Source organism: Gigantopelta aegis, chromosome 10, assembly GCF_016097555.1.
Source record: "Gigantopelta aegis isolate Gae_Host chromosome 10, Gae_host_genome, whole genome shotgun sequence".
NCBI classification, from domain to species: Eukaryota; Metazoa; Mollusca; class Gastropoda; order Neomphalida; family Peltospiridae; genus Gigantopelta; species Gigantopelta aegis.
The window spans coordinates 65,629,420-65,651,726 of NC_054708.1; the positions used below are offsets into that span (position 1 = coordinate 65,629,420).

Consider the following 22,307-nt stretch of genomic DNA (forward strand, 5'->3'; position numbering starts at 1 on the left):
TTGTAAGATTGAGCTTTTCTCCTACATTACACGCCAGACAGACAGACAGACTTTATTCACTATTTAACCTTCTGACTACTGGGTTAATTTCCGACAAAAACTACATTGAGGGGGTACAAATTTATAAATGTTACTCTACTTTTTTACTTTAAATTTTTATAAATACATAAAATAATATTCATATGTGATTCATAAGTATTATTTTTGTGTGGTTTGTGTAATTTTTATGATATTTTAGATCAGTTAATATTCAATTTGATTAAAATGACGCAAAAAATCTCTAAAGTTGCATTTACTTATGGGCATTTGTCCATTGTTCCCAATAACTGTTTTTCTTACCAGAATATGCTTTGATTTTTGTTGTTGGTAAACTAGTCAAATTCATTATCAAATTAGCTGTCACAATCAGGTATCAATTCGTGACATGACCACGACGTTCCACCATTGTCAAACAAAAATACTTGCTGAAAACCACTTTTTCAGTTATTTCAGAATAAACCACTTTTTCTGTTATTTCAGAATAAACCACTTTTTCAGGTATTTCAGAAATGTCCATGTATTTCTCACACAAAAACGAAAAACGGGCATTATAAAGATTAGTCTCGAACAGTATTGTTCTATTATTATTTCCGGTCAGTGCTGTGTGCAAAATGTCAGGAAATCTGAATGAGTGAATGTACTGTATGCGGTATACTGTGTGTCGGCTTGTATGACATTGGCTGAAATATCTCAGAAGGTTGAGGACTCTGGCTCCAAGGAAGGAAATGTTTTATTTAACGATGCACTCAACACATTTTATTTTTCGGTTATATGGCATCAGACATATGGTTAAGGACCACACAGATATTGAGAGAGGAAACCCTCTGTCGCCACTTCATGGGCTACTCTTTTCGATTAGCAGCAATGGATCTTTTATATGCACCATCCCACAGACAGGGTAGTACATACAACAGCCTTTGATATACCAGTCGTGGTGCACTTGTTGGAACGAGAAATAGCCCAATGGGCTCACCGACAGGAATCGATCCCATGTCGACCGCGCATCAAGTGAGCTCTTTACCACAGGGTTAAGTCCCGCCCTCCTGGCTCCAAATACACTAGCAAACGAAAGCATACAGGACACCATCACTACACATCCCTGTTATACATGACGGAGATACTCACTGAAAACCTTCACAAAGAACTGCTTGTACACCGTGCTGACCGAATTAATAGCTTCCACAGTCACTTTCACCATATGGAACTTCAAATGTTTATCTACAGTCTTGTACACATGAGATATACTTTTATTCCAGGTCAGATATGGAAGAGTCTCATTGTTCTGAAATTTTAAACAATAAAGTGTTTTAGCATAGTCATGGAGTTGAACAATTTACACAATACTTCAAACTGTTTTATAGACCAACACAAAAAGGCATTGAGTATAGAGTATGATGGGGAAACACAATATTATGGTTTTATTCATGAGATTCAACATTTATTCATGAATTTCAATACATATTCTTTAAGAATAAAAATGGCAAGATAAAACCCCCCACCAAAAACCCCACACTTTGCAGGGTCTCGAAGAGTATGAGGGTACTGTTATCTTTTTATCTTAGGAAAAAACACATTTATTATTTAATGATGCACTCAACACATTTTATTTACGGTTATATGGCGCCAAACATATGGTTAAGGACCATACAGATAATGAGAGAGGAAACCCGCTGTCGCCACTTCATGAGCTACTCTTTTCGATTAGCAGCAAGGGATCATTTATATGCACCATCCCACAGACAGGGTAGTACATACCGTGGCCTTTGATATACCAGTCGTGGTGCACTGGCTAGAACGAAAACCTTTTGTCTTAGAATAAAGAAGGAACAGTTTTCTGGTGGCACTACAACCCAGAATTTAAATATAAGAAAATCTCTGTTTATTTAATCAGAAGGTTAAGACTAAACTTTAAAAAAAAAAAAATTGTTTTGTTTCATGCCATCATTAGAGCATGTTGATTTATTAATCATCAGCTATTGGATGTAAACATTTCAAACTGGTTAATTTTTTCATTAAGATCAACAGTTCTTTTATATGCACTTTCCCAGAGACAGGACAGCACATATCATGATCTTCGATATACCAGCCATGGTGCACTGGTTAGGATGGCAAAATAAATAAAATCAAAGAATAGGTCCACTGAGGTGGTTCGATCCTATGACGCAAGCTTCTCAGGCGAGCACTTTACCAACTGAGCTAAATCCCACACACCCCAGAAAGGCTTAAAAATCAAACCCAACTCTTGTGACAAGTACTGACTATTTCCTATTATTGATAATAGTTTATGTTATGGAAGAAGTTTTTTGTTTAACGACACCACTAGAGTACATTCATTTATTAATCATCGGCTACTGGATATCAAACATTTTATAATTTTGACGTATAGTCTTAGGACAGGAAACCCACTATATTTTTCCATTATTAGCAAGAGATCTTTTACATGCACCATCCCACAGACAGGATAGCACATACCATGCATGGCCTTTGATATACCAGTCATGGTGCACCAGGGTGTGCATTTTAGTCGCCCAATCGCTCATGACGAGTCAAAATAGCGTCGGGCAAGTCAAAACCTAATCACGTGTCGCCCGCCTCGTGACCAAACATTTCTACATATTATATTATGTATCAAAATGCAAATAACTAATGTTTGTAAGAGATCGGAAAGTTGTTTTTTATTTATTGTTTTTCAACTGGTTTCCTGCTAGTATCTGGGCAACCAAATCCATATAGGACATAACAGCGACCACTTCTCCGGTCTATCAAAGAGTCTAAAACCATTCGTAATGCCTTGGCTAGTTTTGATTATGTATTCGGAAAACTTCGACCACGTAAATGAATTCACAGGTTCAATCGGAACACCTCAGCCATGTCCGTCTTTACTTTCTATTTAGTTACAATCGGAACAACTCGTCACATTCCGCTACGCTATGTTTATGAGCCTGAGGGTTTCCGAAGTTACATTGTGTTGGAACGTTTTTGTTTCTTACGGAATATACCGAGTCTACTATACCAAACACTCAATCGTCACTGCGAACGATGTCAACATAGATTGCTGTCAGCTTAGTAGTTTTTTAATTCCTCATCATACGACCATAAGGGCACCTTATTCATTCTATGACCGAGCCTTGGTAAAACATTCCAGATGTTTCATTGTGTGGGTCCAGTGACAACATAATTATAATTTAATTACAACAGTTTGTAATAACACTAAAACAAGTTCTATTTCCTTCTTTTGTGTTGTTATTATTGTTTGTATGAAATTCGGTCACGGGCCATTCAAAAGTTGTACGGGCAAATCAAAGTAAAAAAAATATCCCAAGTGCATACCCTGGTGCACTAGCTGGAAATTTATGTTAAGGAGTTTCCAGCACTGTACCACTATGTATCAGACAGATATGTTAACAAGACAGAGAAAGTTCAGTATCGTTATCCAAGGAATAACACTCACCTCATCCCCAAACCGCCACACGAAGTGGACGTGCCCTGTACCCTGATCAAATTTCCGGCCATGGGCAATCACTTCACAATTTATGGGCACTCCAACCTTGGCCGCCCAGGGAAGACTCACATAGATGTCAGTGAACTTATCTGTAAAACAAACAAAAAATTATGGTCAAGACTGATGTAAATTTAAAGTGTTTTTGTTTACTAGTATTACTACCACTGGAGCACATTGATTAATTAATTACCGTATATCTTCGCCTATAAGTCAAAATATTTTTACACCAAAATTTTCTGCAAATAGCCAGGGGGTCAACTTACAAGAGTCAACAAAACAAAAATTAAATAAAAAATCCCCCACCCCGGCATGTCGTAAATGATGTTTTGCATGTCTGTCATTGGTTTGTTTTTAAATCACGATCTCATCTCAAAGTAGCCTCAAATTCACAATAGTACTACATATACTAACCTTTAATATTTATTCACTGTAATAAAACATTATTTGATTCTTGTGATCCATTATTGTTGTTTTTACAAAGCGGCTTAGCACATATTGTTAAACAAACGCACCCGTCTCTGAATCAAAAGACCTGAGAAGTGGTTAATTAGGCGGCTTACAATACCATCCACAGATAATGATATAGGGTCATAATCCAGTAAACTTGAAGCTAGTGAAGTCGGCCTCCCGCCCCGGAGTCGGTCACTGGCGAAGTCAGAGGCTGAATCCGGGGTGGGCGTGCCTGAACCCTAGTGGATAGGGGCACGTAAAATGAGTTGCCCGTTGCCCGTAGTGAAGTCGGTGTGTTGTTTAATGTTAAAACAATACAGGCAAATCAATCTTTATTTTAATACTCAGCCAGTAGTATAATGGGGCCGGTAGGAAGAACTCATGACTTACATAACTTCATGCACCGGAAGCAATAGTTACCGACCTCACGTGATCCCAATACCAATGAAAACAAGGCCAACCTAATGAATATTAAATAAGCAAAACTGGCTTGTTTCATTGGTGCAGTAATCAATTGCATACCAACCTAATGAATATTAATTAAGTTACACTGGCTTGTTTTATTGGTGCAGTAATCAATTACACGGATTAATTTGGATATAATTTATATATACATAAAACATTATCGTATTCATTTCTCGATTGTCACGGCTATCTATATACTGTTTTTTATTGCCACAATTCTTTTCGTTAACAATCATGCCGAAACATAAACAGAATTCTTATGATGCAGCATTCAAGCTTAAGGTTATTGCCTTTGCCGAAGAAAACAATAACTGTGCTGCAGAATGTGAATTCAGTGTTAGCGAAAAATTAGTGTGAGATTGGTGATGCAAGAAGGAAAAACTTCAAACATGCACAAAAACACTCGAGAAGATGTGATCAAATCCTAGTCCATATGCGGGTCTGGAATCCTGGAACTTAGGCAAAATGGTTACATCATAGCAGACGTCTGTACGCACAAAGCCCTAACTCTTGCTAAAAGTGACAAGTTTGCTAAACAAACATCAGCCTTCAAAGCCTCAGCGGGATGGTGCACCAGATTCATGAATCAACACAGACTTGCACTGCGTTAAAGAACACACATCGCGCAGAAGTTGCCCAAAGACGTCAAAGACAAAGTGGAAAAGTTTCACAAGTTTGTGATGGACAGCATCAAGAAAATGTTGCAAGGCATGAAAATGCACCAAGCAGTCATCCCCGCAGGAACGACTTCTCTTTTGCAACCACTAGATGTGTGCTTAAACAAGCTGTTTAAATGCAACATGAGGAAACAGTAGAATGAATGGATGATAGAAGGAACAACACAATTCACCAAAGGAGGAAATTTAAAGCACCCAGGAATTGAAGTTGTATGTGGATGGGTGAAGAAAACATGGGACGATATTCCGGATGCAGTGGTACAAAAATTTATTCTAAAGTGTGGCATTTCAAGTGCCTTAGATGGTACAGAGGATGATGAACTGTACAATGATTTGGTGGGAATAGGCAGTTCACTGAAAGAGAATCGGCCCAGAGAGCTGTGGAAGAAACACAAGAGGACGACGATCATCCGTACTAGGACAACATGTTTGAAACCTTGTTTGGGGAGTCGGACAGTGAGGATGAGGATTTCTGGGGTTGCTCACCAAGCGATTTTGCATTTCATTAATGATTCAGCTGTAAATACAACAGATGCTATATTTGTAGCCTACTTGTTGACAATTTTTTATTTTGAAATTGGACACCATTTTAAGGCATTTAGTATTAAAGGTTGTAATTATGAAATGTTATTAAAAAGAAACTGAAGTAAAACTGTATATATAAAAGCCCCACCTTATGTGTTGTACTCGTTTACATAAATTTAGCTTCAAATGAAAACAATGTTCAGGGCTCGAAACTCATCAAAAAATATGGTGGCCCAAAAATTAATAATTGATGTTGGCAAATTATGGTAAGAGAACCACAAGCAAGATTTTAATGTGGAATACAAACATTAATAGTGGCTCATAGGTTATAGCTCTAAAGAAGATCGCCCACATAATATTATCTGGGCGACTAATGTCATTATTTAAAAAATATGTTAATATTTAAGTTGCCCACACAGGACATTGGTCGCATTTGGCGACCTGGCCACAGGCCATTTCGAGGCCTGATGTTTCACGTTACTATAAAACATAACATACTACAGAGGGTGCTCATACTGATATGGAGGAAATAGCTTAAGTAACAAAATAAGTATGGCGACAATGTTTGTCATCATTTAATAATGTCAAGAACAAATTGGAACAGAAACTGGGTCGTCTTATAAGCGGGTCAAAGCAAAAATTGCTGATTTTATTAAGGAGGGTTGACTTATAGGCAGGGTCAACTTACAGGCGAAGATATACGGTATTGGCTATTGGATGCCACACATTTGTGAATACTGACATTTTCTTGAGAGGACACCTGCTACATTTTTCCATTAGCAGTATGGGATCTTTTATGTTTATTTTACCACAGGCTGGACAGCACATCAGTGTATACAGGAGAAAACCTAATGTCCAGCTGAAGTGGTTCAATTCCATGACTCAAATGCCTCAAGCAAATGCTGGGGTGAGACGCAGCCCAGTGGCAAAGCACTCGCTTGATGCGTGGTCAGTTTGGGATCGATCCCCGTCAGTGGGTCCACTGGGCTATATCTCGCTCCAGCCAGTGCACCATGACTGGTACATCAAAGGCTATCCTGTCTATGGGATGGTGCATATAAGAGATCCCTTGCTGCTAATCGAAAAGAGTAGCCCATGAAGTGGCGACAGCGGGTTTCTTCCCTCAATATCTGTGTGGTCCTTAACCATATGTATGATGTCATATAACTTTAAATAAAATGTGTTGAGTGCGTCGTTAAATGAAGCATTTCCATTTTCTTTCAATCAAGTGCTCTACCACCTGAACAAGATCCTGCTCCTATATCAGTTGTATAGTAGTTTTAACTTTAAAAAGGAAATAATTCAAACATTCGATTGTACAGTGTTTTTGCCAAAAGGAATCCAATGAATTAGCATGCAACCTTATAATGAACATTGATGCTAAACTTAAAATAAATAGAGAATAAAAACAATTAATGATGTTGGATATCGGCTTTATCCTGTGAATTCCCCATTCAGTCTAAAATGGATAAAGCCAATATTCTATGTCATTAGCTAGTTATATTTATCCTGTAATCCACAACATTTTTAGGGAAAAAACTATTATTTCTGTCTGTCTGTCTTTTTTTTTAACTGCAATGTTCTATTGTACAAATAAAAGATTTTGTAATGTATCCATGCATGTTCAGAGTTTTTAAAAACAAGAAAAAGCAGGATGTGTGTCTATTTTGTTGAGGGGAACAAACAGAAATCTTGCTAGGGCTGAAAACTCAGGATAATCCTTTTAATGACAAGTCATAACTATGTTAAAACAATTTTTGGTTTTTTTTTACCATAGTTCAAAGGGAAAAAAAAGAAATGTTTTATTTAACAACACATTAACATTTTATTTAAGGTTATATGGCATCAGACATATGGTTAAGGACCACACAGATGTTGAGAGAAACCTGAAACCTACTGTCGCCACTTCATAGGCTACTCTTTTATATGCACCATCCCACAGATAGGGTAGTACATACCACGGCCTTTGATATACCAGTTGTGGCTGGAACAAGAAATAGCCTAATGGGCCCACTGACGGGAATCGATCCCAGTCCGACCGCGCATCGACCGAGCGCTTTACCACTGGGCTACATCTCGCCCCTTACCACAGTTCAGTCATGGTACCAAGATATGTGACACTAGCAATATCCACATACAGTCTTAGACACAGGGATGTGAGAGGGGCTGGAAAAAAAAGCTTACTGTGGCCAGGGGCCAGGGGTCGCTCAAGGGTCCCTGAAGGAAAATTGTTGTTTGCAACCCACGAACTGCCAAAATTTTTATTCAATGCTAACAAATCTAAACTGGTTATAACTTATAATATAAGGCACACATCATAAACTTGAAACTGTGAAAAAATGCAAATGAACCTTGTGTGGTTAACAGTATTGAGCATCATGTTTTTGTTTTTTTAGACGAAATGGAAAAGTGCATTTCCGCGTTGCCGCGTAGCTCTTACATCCCTGTAGACAATGAAACCCTAAGCAGCTAATTCACTCACCTTCCACACGGATAAACGTTTTTGCTGTCGTGTTGCCTTTTTTATTCTGTGCTTTAACGCTGATATTGTAGTTGCCATACTTCTTATAAATATGTGTCATGTTGCATGTCTTGTTGAAACTGTATATCACTTTAAATAGCCCATCACCAAAATCCCAAGAATACTTTGTGCCTGCCTTTGAGCCCTGTAAAGACAATCATCATAAAATCAAATCTAATTTATTTATACACATAAATTTATACATAATAAGAATGAATCTGATTGGATCTCTACCAAAATATGAGGTGGTTTTACTAGCCGCAATTTACAGTTGAAAAGTTTAAGTTACATTTGTTTTGTTTTGTTTAACAACACCACTAGAGTACATTGATTTATTAATCATCGGTTATATTGGATGTCAAACATTTGGTAATTTTAACATATTGTCTGAGAGAAGAAACCCTCTATATTTTTTCCATTAGTAGCAAGGGATCTTTTATATGCACCATCCCAGCCAGGATAGCACATACCACAGCCTTTGATATACCAGTCATGGTGCACTGGTTGGAAGGAGAAATACCCCAATGAGCCTACCAACGAGGATCGATCCCAGACCGACCATGCATCAACCGAGCGCTTTACCACTAGGCTAAGTCCTGCCCTCATTTACAGTTGAATTACATCACATGTTGAGTGCATGTTTTGCATTCATAAGCATACAAGATTGTGTCAAAATTACCAAATGTTTGACATCCAATAGCCAATGATTAATAAATCAATGTGCTCAAGTGGTGTCATTAAACAAAAACTTTCATATGCATATATTAACCAATTCCCAAAACAGCTTATTTTTGTGGTAATAAATGTGTTTAAACAAAATAAAGTAAAATAATGGGGTCTAAATAAAATTACAGCAACAAAAAATAAAGATTTCAAACAAATTACCATTTTTTGGTTAAGCCGGAAGACGACAACAGATCCAGTTGGTACAACCATCTTATTCACTGTGACTGACAGTCCCCCAGGCTCAGTCAGCGGGCATGGCAATTCCGTCATTTTAAATGGGTAGCTATTTCCTATTCCATCTTGACACTTATCAACTGCTACTTTGCGATACCTGCAAGTGAAGAAAATTTTGAATTATTTGTTACTCCTAATTTCTTGTTGATGCTTCAACCACGATTCATGGTTCAAATATGGTTTGAGAGAGAATCAACTCGACTCTTCATTCTATGTTAACGATGCAGTTTTCATTTCAAATCCTCTGAAATTAATTATATTTTATGTGAACTAATATTTGACACGATCAACAGTTCATAGCAAACCATGTTTATCTGAGCATAGTTAACTAAATATACTAAACACCAAAGGAAGGAAGGAAAGTTTTATTTAACGACACACTCAACACATTTTATTTACAGTTATATGGTGTCAGACATATGGTTATGGACCACAGATATTGAGAGAGGAAACCCGCTGTCGCCATTTCATAGACTACTCTTTTCGATTAGCATCAAGGGATCTTTTATATACACCATCCTGCAGACAGAATAACACATACCATGGCCTTTGATATACCAGTCGTGGTGCACTGGCTGGAGCGAGAAATAGCCCAATGAGCCCACCGACGGGCATCGATCCCAGACCGATCAAGAGAACGCTTTACCACTACATCCTGCCCCAAACACCAAAAGAAACATGAATATAATTTTCAGCTATTACATTAAATTTAGCTTTGTTTAAGAAGGGATAACACATACTGAGATTCTGGTGAATTACGGGTTGATATTATACTGTTTATCACTTCACAAAACTTGAGTGTTTGTAATCAACTAAACATATTTTAATTACCAACTAATCATAAACATGATTTGAATTTCTTTTAATGATACATTATATATATATATATATATATATACACCGTAATTTCACATGTATAGCCCACAGGCTATATGTTTTAAAAGATTGACAATTGCACCCCTGCGGCTTATCTGCTGCTGCGGGTTATACCAATTTTTTTTTAAACTCAATAACCATTTATTGTCAAAAGCGGCTTATTCAGTGTTGAGACAAAATTTAGAAAAACACCATGGTATGTAAAAATTTAATTGAACTGTTTATACTGACGAACACGTAAAATGCACCGGATGTATCATTATCTAACCTAATCGATCACAAATGATACTAATTCAGCCATAGCATTTTAAAGGTGAAAACAACTCACTAATTGTGTTCACTAATTTGCCAGTGTAAGCTAACACTCGGAGCAAAATAACAATGCAAGCTACAAGCGCATATCATTAATTAAGGTCATTGGCTGATAATGGCTGGTGTTTTCATCATCTGGCGTTAACCGTTCAAGCTAATGCGGGCTATGTGTCGGAGCGGGCTATCTGATCATCTTTTTTACTCAGTAAGCGGACTATATGCCTGAAATTACGGTATATATCTATATATATATCTCTGTGTGTGTGTGTGTGTGTATGTATGTATATATATATGTGTGTGTGTATATATATATATATATATATATAAATATATATATTACTTTTTCTATTTCATTTATGACAATTAGCAACTTTGAGGCCTATTCTTACAAACATTTGGCATGATCAAGACTATTTGCTGCTAATGCTATTACCTAGATATTAAACACACAAATACATTTGAACATAATGTTTTCATTGATGAACACTATTTTTAATAAAATCATTTTCGTTATTGCTTAATAATGACAGCACTATAACTTCAACAAAATTACATTTGACCATGTCACATTATACACAAACTAATGTGGCGATTTCTTGCTTAGGATAATTGGCTTAAGGCTTAGCATTTGATAATTACTGCTATTTTTGTAAAAAAACCATACAACTATTTTTAGTTTTTAAATATGCAATATCTGCCTTCAGAATCATTTGGTTCAGTGTTAACTTTTAGTAAACTAGTCAGTCATCCAAGAATAAAGCAATTATGGTGGAACCCAGGCATTGAAATAAGTCGAGAACGGTCGTTCAGGTTACTGGGAGGTTACCACATGTAAGAAAAGTGGAGAACGGTGTTTCGTTTTCGATAAACATTTCAACAACGGTAGTTGCGTTTCCGAATGTAAACCAGGCAATGCATTCCGGGCTTCCGCGTTTCATTTTCTGGTAAGGAATTACATCGATGTGCAATTGCAAGCAATGATAGTCATTCCACATTTAAGCATTGTCCATTAGATGAATTTACTTCCACGTTTTGTTTTCTTGTACAAAATTGCACTGATGTTCGTGCGCACTTGTGCAATTGCAAAGCAATTTCGGCAATCCATGTTTAAGCAGTGCCCACTAGATAAATTTACTTCCAGATTTCGTTAGTCGTACTGATACAGTAATTCAATTCTAACTTTCATATAGTTGTGATAACCTATAGGTTACCAGGCTATATTTTGTGATAACCTGTAAATGGGTTACCAGACACAATGCTTATTTCGATGCCTGGGAACCCATTGTAAAACAATTATAAATGATTGACCATCAGTGAAGGCAGCATCAAGTTCTATGGACTATAGAACCTGATATTGCCTAAAATATGGTTAGTAAGTGTTTAATTACATAATCAAAATATGTTTTCTGCAAAATGCACAGGAATGCAGAATTAAACAGGGAAAAACATGACTTAGAGATAAAATTAAATTAGTGGAGCCAAGACCAGCAAGAGTGTCAATAATTGATATGTTTATTCATATTCAAATGGAAGCAATAATAAGTTTACTTAGATTATCCATTTCCATGCATTCGGAGTGTTTTTGGTCATCCTGGTGTTTTTAATATCACAAAATGCAAACACATGTATGATGAACATTTTACAAACCCATTGCTCCGTTTGTACTTTTCCCCTTCTTGACATTCAGCGATAAATTTTTCGGGATTAAACCATTTTTCTTTAGCACAGACTCTTTTATTGTATCGGTAACCATAATCACTGAAAATAAACATCATCATACAATGGCATATACATAAACTATCACACAGACGAATATATATTTGAAGTGGATGAGCACAAAATAAATGTTTTTAACACAAGTTTAACGAATACACACTACAAACACTACAAACCAAAATCAGCATTAGACTATATAAATGTGTGGTAGACTGTCTCTCATGATTAAACTGTTAACAAATACACCACTAATGCACAATGCAATTAGATATAGTACATACATCATTTCATAAGTTTTTGAGAAATACATGTTGTCTATAACCAGTATTTGCCTTTTTTTCAGTAACTATCATAATGGTAATGATATCTGGAGCGGAGGAAGTGGGGGGGGGGGATCCTTAAATTATTCTGCATGTCTATGGTTGAAGATCCAGTAAAATAAACACCAAAATTAACACCCAAATATTTCAAACCGATATTATAATATCAAGTGAGAAATTAGTTGTTTCGTTTTATTAACCTTCTGACTACTGCAGGCGAGATATCTTGCCTGATGTCACACCAGTTGACATACTATACTGTACACTGTATACAGTGCATTCCCCCAATTCATATTTCCCACCATTTTTTACACGACACTCACCAGAATTGTTTTTACTTAACAGGAAACAGTTTATTTTACAGCATGCTAGCTTTTGTTTGTTGTTTTTCAATGGAAAATAACTTGGAATTTTGAATTCAAAAAGAGGTTTTCGGCAAGTATTTTCGCTTAAAAACAATGGCGGCACGTTGCGGTCATTTTCAGGGATCAATAGCTGATTGTGACAGCTAATTTGATAATAAATTTGATCATTTTACCAACAACGAAAATCACCAAATACTGTGATATGAATCGCAGTTCGTTTTTTTCTTTTTTTAAATTCTGGTGAGAAAACCACTGTTATCGGAAATAATGGACATAAATACAGGACAGCTAGCCACAAATGCCCGTAAGTAAACGCGACATTTTTAATTTTTGGCCTAATTTTAATCACCATTAACTGATCTAAAATATAATTATTTTTTTTTAAACACGAAAAAATAATACTTAACAATTCATATATGAACTTTATTTTATGTATTTATAAAACATTAAGTGAATATATGTCAGTAAAAATTATAAACTTGGTTTTTGTCAAAAATTTATCCAATAGTCTAAAGGTTAACACATCACATCATTGGCCAATACCATCACATTTACACCTCCCAGGTACACTGACAACTACACATATTGTAAAATATTCCTTTACATCACAATTTACAGCTTACTATACTTACTGATCTCTGGGAATCAACAAATATATTTTTTAACATTCTTTAAATACACACATTTTTTTTTTTCAGTGGCCACCAATAAGTGATACCAAGATCTCAAGTTTGGCTACTCACCACTCAAAGTCCTCCTTACGACAAGGGCAGGGAGATGTCTTGACTGGACGTTCATAATCCTGCCCATTGAAGCATAATGATTTAGATTTTTTTCGTTCATATACTATCTCTTGACCTAGAATGCAACTGACACCATGTGACAGCTAGAAAATAAAATAAATTATTTTAGGCATACATTATAAGTCTTGGCAAGTGTTGTAACTGCTGTATGTTAGAAATCTAACAACCCATAAATAAACAATTTGCTAAGGTGTTGTTAGGAAACATTTCCTTTCCCATGTTTTAGCAGACCAGACTAAAATGACTGAATGAATGAATGAACGTTTAATGACATCCCATCACAAAAAATTCACCGGCTATTGGTTGTCAAACAAAAGTAAATATATGAATAACAATATCAAAATAAAAATTCAAAAGTTAAATTAAAATGCAGTGCCTTTGAAAATGGAGGGTGTACATCTATTCATGAGTGGCATTTAGCCCAGTGGTAAAGAGCTTGCCCGATGTGCAGTCTGAGCTATTTCTCATTCCAGCCAGTGAACGACTGGTATATCAAAGGCTGTGGTATGTGCTACTCTGTCTGAGAGATGGTGCAAATAAAAGATCCTTTGCTACTTGTTAAAGCCAAACTTTACATTTACGTAATGTATATATTTGTTTGTTTATTATGCATGCACGTTTTTGTTTACGTTTATGACGTCATGGTAATTCCGTTACGTCATTCTTTAGTTAATATTAATTTCTTTCTTTCCAAAAGATGTTTGTTAATTCCAAAAGAATGTTTGTGGTACGCCGACATATACGGTATGTATTACTATTTATAAATTAGTTTACAATGTTTAAATAAAATATTGCTTAGTCTTATATTAAGGCGAAATAAGCCTATACATATAAATGTATATGTATTAAATGGTATATATATTAAATGGTATATGTATATAAATGTATATGTATATAAATATATATGTATATAAATGGTAGGTGCATTGTATTACTTGTATTGTACTTTTAATATATATATATATATTATACATGTGCTAAGGGTAGATTATTGTTTCATTTGATAGTTGCGACATGCATGCATTAGATGTTTGTAATGTCATAGAGGTTATGTTGGCTCCTAACAAATACTATATTTGTATAAATCAATAATAGGCTATTTATAGTATATTTTGTATATTTCAGTCAATCTGTTGCTCTCGGCAAATAAAGTTTTCCGAATTAAGGCTCAGCATTGATGTTCAAATGACATCCAACACTACTAATGAAAAAATATAGCAGGTTTCCTTTCTAAGACTATATGTCAGAATTACCACATGCTTGACATCCAATAGACGATGATTAATAAATCAATGAGTTCTAGTGGTGTCATTAAACAAAACAAGCTAACTATTCATAATGTGAGACTACTTACTTTTTTATTATTCTATCTATAGCAATCATGGCCATAGGAGATCACCCATCTAAGAACTGCACTTGGTCGGCATTTTGCAACAAGAAATGTTGAACAGTTCAACATTATACAGCTATAGCTAACCATGACAAAAATGTTTTATCATAATGGATAACCCGTCAGGATCAGTGTAGAAAATGTACAAAACTTGGATAATTTTCTCTTTTCATAAATACATTTAACCTGACCAATGACATTTCCTCTTATTTCATTAAACTGGTCAGAACATCCCGAAAGTCAATGAAATGGCTAAAATAGTTCCAAGGATTCCTCCGATTCCTGTTCTCTCACCGATGAGAGGTGAGGATAAGTTGAAAAAAAACCCTGGTTTCACTGTACCTGGTCTGTAGGTTTCCACTTTATGTAATCAGCTGAGTTATCACACTGTTTTTTCAGTATCGATCCAAAGTTAAGTTTCACCAGTATCCATCCACCACCTGAGATTGCATGACCATAAACACTGCAAATACAGGACAGTTCAAATAAAATATAATTTTATATTAATTACAATTTGTTATCTAGGCAAATTCAACATACATTTTGTTTGTATTGTGTAGTGCATGCATGTGTGTTCCTGTATATGCATGTGTGTGCACATGTGTGCATGTTTATATGTACCTGGCCTCGGTGGCGTCATGGTTAGGCCATCGGTCTACAGGCTGGTAGGTACTGGGTTCGGATCCCCATCGAGGCATGGGATTTTTAATCCAGATACCAACTCCAAACCCTGAGTGAGTGCTCCGCGAGGCTCAATGGGTAGGTGTAAATCACTTGCACCAACCTGTGATCCATAACTGGTTCAACAAAGGCCATGGTTTGTGCTATCCTGCCTGTGGGAAGTGCAAATAAAAGATCCCTTGCTGCTAATCAGAAAGAGTAGCCCATGTAGTGGCGACAGCGGGTTTCCTCTCACAATCTGTGTGGTCCTTAACCATATGTCTGATGCCATATAACCGTAAATAAAAATGTGTTGAGTGCGTCGTTAAATAAAACATTTCTTTCTTTCTTTTTTCTTTCATTTATATGTGTGCTCATGCATGTATGGTGTGCATGTGTGTGTATGTGCATGTCGTCAACCAAGAACTAGGTCTATTCGCAATAAATTGATATTGCAGACCTGGTTAATTTTCAGTACACGGTGTGTGTGTAGGTGTGGGTGGGTGTGTGCGTGCGCATGTACATGTACATATGTGTAAACAAAGTTGTATCCATATGTGAACAGTGACAATAATCAGCCATACATACATCATAGATCACAAATAAAGAAAACATTGGTATTCTCCTTTCGATACCAAAAACTTACGCCAAAATCAGTATTTATTTTTCTGGTGTCTGGACTAAATATTACCTGTAACACACATACACAACCTACACTCACCTCTCAATCAGTGTGGATATCCCAGGTTCATTCAATACACCATCAACACGAATTGACATGTCCTTTAGGAAAGTGGCTTTCTGCCAAGTCAAGCCATCATCTAGCGAATAGCTATATGAAAAATAAAAACAATAATAACAAGGCTCACACGACAAGGCAAAGGAAGTGATCGAAAACTTCTCTTTGATCAGCCTGACTATGTCCCGTCATTGTCTCTACAGTGAAATTGATGTCTTGTAAAATTAGTAGTGGTCATTTGCTTATTACAGTCACAAATGCATGGTGAGGAACCTGAAGAAAGCTATAGGTTTGAACACCTCTTTGTAGTGTTAATTGTAATTATCCGAGTCTTTGAGGCAACACAATGGTGCACCACAGAACCATGTGACATTGTCAGAAATAGGCCTAGCCCAGAACATAATAGGGTTTGGCACTTAACATAAAATGTGCTAGTGTCTTAAAACATAATTTTCAGTACTGGTACTCACATTGCTTATTTCTTATGCATACATGTACAATATTTAAAACTCAGTTTAATTTGCTCAGTGAAACCCTTGTACATGTATCACTTATTTCACAATCAAATAGTATTGTCACTTGATCATAAACAATTTTGTTATGAATAGCAAATTAATATATTTACGTGGAATTTCATCATCAATCATCAGTTATAATCAGCTGACCTGATCAACATTCAATTACACAATCGGTTACATTTACTTATGAAGAGTTTAAAATACAGTATAAGAACCATGCACCTATTATCATGCTCATCGAGATCAAAACCCTATAAAGGGCTAATTTTTCTTCAATAACTACTGTAGATCCTGAAATTAACGCGTCCCTAAATTAATGCGAGTGGTGGTGGGCAGACTAAAATGTGACATCAAATTAATGCAAGTGGCCTTCCTTTGATGATCTCCCTATGGTAGATAACGAAAACGGGTTACATGCGTAAACTGATAACACGATGATAATTATATATTTACGTCTGTAGTAAAGTTAGCACACCTCGGAAACTTGAGGACTTTTGATATGTTACTACTAATGATGTTCTGCATCTATCCTGAAAAATTCAGCTCTGTACTATTTATTTCTGGGTAAAACCCTAAGGTTTCTAGACTGAAAGACAAAGAAATGATTCACCACAATATTAACATGTTAAAGCCCATTCACCCACTATGGATCGTGTCGGATTTTGACAGGGTGGCCAATGACCCTGCATTCGTCACACGTAGCTGGCATCTTGCACAATTAGTCTGTCTCGTCTACAATGAATTGTGCTCCAGTTGTTTTATCAATGCATTAGAATTTTAATCTTTGTTTGGTTTAATAGCATGTGACACATAACTTGCTGGACTATTAGACAATTAGTCTGTCTCGCCTACAATGAATTGCTTTCCAGATCTTTTTTTCATAAATATATTAGAATTTTAATATTTTTGTTGTTTTAATAATGTGGGACACATATACAAGACATAGAAATAAATGTGTAATATTATTAATGCAAGTAACATGAACTCATATCTATATCAATTCCATTACCAAAACTTGAGGAACAATTAGTTAATATTTCCCCACACAAATGTTTATGGATTTAAATAATCGATCATTACATCGGACGAGCCAAACCTATAAATTTTCGATTATAATCAATCACTGGAGCATCACTAATATTTACACCATCTGGTGGAATTTATCGGCTTCACTCAACCTTCTGAATACTGCATGTGATCATCGGCGTCGTAAGATGTCAGGACTAGGGGACAGTCCTCCGTGCCCCATCCAATTCCCTCAGTTCTAATGCTTTATGGTTTTAGTGATAAAAAAAAAGAAAAAAAAGTTAGTTTTGTTTAACAATACCACTAGAGCATATTAATTTAAAAATCATCGGCTATTGGATGTCAAATTTTTTATAATTTTGACATACAGTCTTAGAGGAAACCTGCTATATTTTTCCATTAGTAGTAAAGGATCTTTTATATGCACCATCCCACAGACAGGATAGCACATACCACGGTCTTGATATACCAATCGTGGTGCACTGGCTGGAATGAGAAATAACCCATTGGGCCCACGGACGAGGATCGATGCCAAACTGACAGTGCATCAAGCAAGCGCTTTACCATTGGACTACATACTGCCCTTTAGTGATTAAATGTTGTTTGTCTGAGGTAATTTATGCAGACCTTCTTATAATGTACAAAATCTATAAGCTCACCATACAAATAAAGAAGTAGCAACAGAATAGGAATATTGACTTCAAAGACACATTGATTAAACAGCAGTTACATTGAATACTGTATTTGACAGGAAATAAATACTGTCTGAATCATTAACACTTACTGTACAAGGGGTGGGACATAGAAACAGTGGTGATGCACGGTCAGTCTGGGATCGATCCCCATCATTGGCCTGTTGGGCTATTTCTCACTCTAGCCAGTGCACCACGACTGGTACATGAAAGATTGTGGTATGTGTTATTCTGTCTGTGGGATGGTGCATATAAAAAGATCCCTTGATACTAATGGAAAAATGTAGTGGGTTTCTTCTCTAAGACTATGTTATAATTACCAAATATTTGACATCTAATAGCTGATGATTAAAAAATAAATATGCTCTAGTGGTGTCATTAAACAAAACAAATAAACTCAAACTTACTGTACAATATTTGTGGACTTAGGGGTACTCAATATAGCTGTCATGACACTGCCTTGGTCAAGTATGTTGAACCTGAAGGTGCCTATCATTGGTGCTTGTTTCCACGTCCAGCCACCATTATTACTGACAAAGATATCAACGTTATTGCTGAGCTCTGATCCAATGTTGCCGTGAGCCATCACAAGACCGGGGGCATTCTTCTCCGACAGCAGTGAAGGGATCATTAAATCACTCATGTCCATGTGTAGATGCAGGTGGCAATCATCAGTCTGTATAGTAATTATTAATAATAGCACATCAATGTGTGGCTTTGCAGGGCTTCTAGATTATGGTAGCCCCACTCCCATGGCTAGTAATATTCTGTGTTGGGCTAGTAAGTAATTACTATAACTAGCCCGATGGCTAGTGAAAAAAAAAAAACTTGTGAAATGCTGCATTTACATATTTTATAAATAGGAATATCCTGCCCCTCTTTACACCCCAATGTAAGGATTTTTAAACTCAATCCCCCTCTTTAGGTGACATATCTGATTATTACTATTAGTAAAATTGTATTTATTTAAAGTAGGGCTAGTGAATTTTTAATCATGGCTAGTACATTTTAAAAATCACTGATCCCATGGCAAGTGGATTTTAATAAAATTCTAGAAGCCCTGTTTTGATAAATCATGTAAAATAATACATTAAATTATTAAATATACACACATACAACCACACAAACACATCCGTATAAAAACACATACATACACTCACAAACTGAAGTAAAATATAATATAATACACAAGGCCATTGTAAGATACAAGGCCATTGTAAATTTCCCCATCGTTCTGACCGCTCCTCCTCTATTGATTTGTACTGCCGATCACCTTCTTTGCACTTACCATATGTCACATTTTGTATTGATCTTTTTGCACTCAGGTTCAGTCGACTACCATACACACATTGTGATAAATATGGCATAGAAAGATGAATTCCATAAATACAACTGCCAAGGAGGTCACTATATTTGTTAATTAACACAGAAGAGGCTATATAGGCCTACACAGCTTATGAGCTATACAGTTGTTGTTTTTTGTATGTAGGGGGTTTTCGGGAGTGGAGAGCTCAAAGTAAGGCAGGGCTTCAAGATTATGGTAGCCCCACTCCCATGGCTAGTGATATTCAATGTTGGGCTAGTAAATAACTACTATTGTTATGCCCGACGGCTAGTGAATTTTTTGGGTAAAATGTTGCAGTTAAGTCTATTTTGTAAATATAAATATCCTGCCCACACCCAACCCCCAAATGTTAGTGTTTTAAGCTCTTTAGGTAACATATTTGATTATTACTAGTATTTAGTAAAATTGTATTAACTTTAAGTAAAGTAGGGCTAGTGAATTTTTTATCGTGGCTAGTAAATTTTTAAAATCACTAGTGGATTTTATGAAAATTCTAGAAAGCCTGAGTAAGGCCACCACCCACCCCATCTAAACTACTGTGTGTAGTACGTGTTACATCTAGTTTTATATATTTGGTTTAAGTGAAAAATAGGGACTATCTTAACACAACAATTAATATTAAATCTACCACTGTGATATCCTTTATTTTGGTGGACTAACATTTTTGTGGTTGTGTTAAAAATACCTTTAGTTGGGTACTTAAATTCATGAATCAAAAAGGCAGTATTCTAAATTTGTATGCATGTATTATATTTTGGTTGTGTTCTTAAATTTGTTGACTACAACAGTCCACGAATTATATGAAGATTAGATCACATCGAACAAAAGTGATTTTACAGTACACATTTTCAAAAATAAATATTAAAGGTAATAGCAATAGTTATAGGTTTAATGGTGTCATAACTTACTGGGCATTTTGACTTCAGATCTTCTGGAGCAGATATGAGAGACCAGTTTCCACCCTTATCAAACGATATGTATGTCTTGGCAGGTTGGAGAATAAACGTAGACTGGTTTGTCGGTCTTTGATTGGCAATGAATGTTCCTGGCATTCCTTTGATCTAATTGCAATAAAATATATATTATACATAATTTAAAGTTCAAATAAGCTACACATGAAGTACACCACCATTATAAAGGAGGAAGGAAACTTTTGAGGAAAAACTGATTTTAGCCAATTTAGTGTTTACCAAAATATATAGCAAACAATAGGTTTTGTTATTGCTTTGATGGCCCACAAACCATTGTTGCTCGTTGAGTTCTTAACTTTAGCAAATTTAAATGTTCCTAGTTTAAGATAAGATCTATGTTTTGTTATGTGCATGCTTATTAACCTTTAGGATACAGCAGGCAGGATATATTGCCATTGTATAATGAAGCATTCATTTCATGACAATTTTCACACAGCACTGGTCTTTCTGAAGAAATTCCTGGGAATTTTGTACTGAAAAAGTGGTGAGTTTTGGCTAGTTTTTATACTTGACAACACTTGACAAAATGTCATGCCCATTTTGAGTAATTGATAGCAGTTTGTGACAGCTAATTTTATAATACATCTTTGACCAATTTAGCAACAATGAAAATTATGAAATACTTGGATATGAATCACAGTAAAAAAAACAAAGAACGTTGCTCAGAAAAATACAGTAATTGGTAATAATGACCATAAATATGGCACATCTGGCCATAAATAATTGTGACTTCATCTATTTTTGGCATAATTTAAAACATCAACTGCTCTAAAATATCATAAAAATTAAAAACAAGAAAATAATACTTACCCATCACATACAGACATTATTTTACACATTTATAAACTTTTTAAAGTGAAAATATCTGAGATAAAGTTATAAATTTGTACCCCGTCAATGTTTTTTGTCAAAAATTAATTCGGTAATCTAAAGGTTAACCTGACTTTGGCAAAAATAATGTACCTCTTGCAGCTCAATCTGAAACCACCCAGGCTGCATGGTGAACACCACACTGTCAAGCGTCAACACAAAGAAGCGACCGGTGGCATCAGATAAATACAAGTCAACACTGTGGTAGCGGCTCACGCCCATGAACACCTGGCCATCATCTGCATTCACCAACAGGAAGTTCTGAAATCAGAGGATTTATTAAACACGAGTCCTGAACACAATTACAGTAGTAAGGTCTCCTTTTAGTACAGTCAAATCCGCTTAACTGCATAGCCCTGGTGCATGTCAAATTTATGCCAATAACCGGTATAACCGATTATCCGATAGATCCCCCATTTCCAGATTATAACCAACGGTAAACTTTACAAATGCCTTGTGGACAGTCTATCTTACTCTTAACTGCAGAACATTGTCTGAATGCAGATACATGTATGCATTTTATTTGTTTATACATGTATTTTAAAATAATAATAAATAAAATAAC

At 35.8% G+C, this 22,307-nt stretch overlaps 1 protein-coding gene across 1 annotated transcript in view; it reads right to left on the bottom strand.

The window, feature by feature from the left end:
* LOC121382714 (VPS10 domain-containing receptor SorCS3-like) overlaps positions 1-22,307 on the bottom strand; it is a 48,640-nt gene that overhangs the window by 13,721 nt on the left and 12,612 nt on the right. Inside the window, exons 9-19 of the mRNA XM_041512263.1 lie at positions 21,836-22,003; positions 20,810-20,962; positions 18,964-19,232; positions 16,303-16,413; positions 15,264-15,384; positions 13,472-13,614; positions 11,975-12,085; positions 9,065-9,236; positions 8,141-8,324; positions 3,491-3,630; positions 1,165-1,321 (exon numbers count right to left, since the gene is read on the bottom strand). Of these exons, the coding sequence (XP_041368197.1) occupies positions 1,165-1,321; positions 3,491-3,630; positions 8,141-8,324; positions 9,065-9,236; positions 11,975-12,085; positions 13,472-13,614; positions 15,264-15,384; positions 16,303-16,413; positions 18,964-19,232; positions 20,810-20,962; positions 21,836-22,003 (1,729 nt within the window). The remainder of the gene's footprint in view (positions 1-1,164; positions 1,322-3,490; positions 3,631-8,140; positions 8,325-9,064; positions 9,237-11,974; positions 12,086-13,471; positions 13,615-15,263; positions 15,385-16,302; positions 16,414-18,963; positions 19,233-20,809; positions 20,963-21,835; positions 22,004-22,307) is intronic.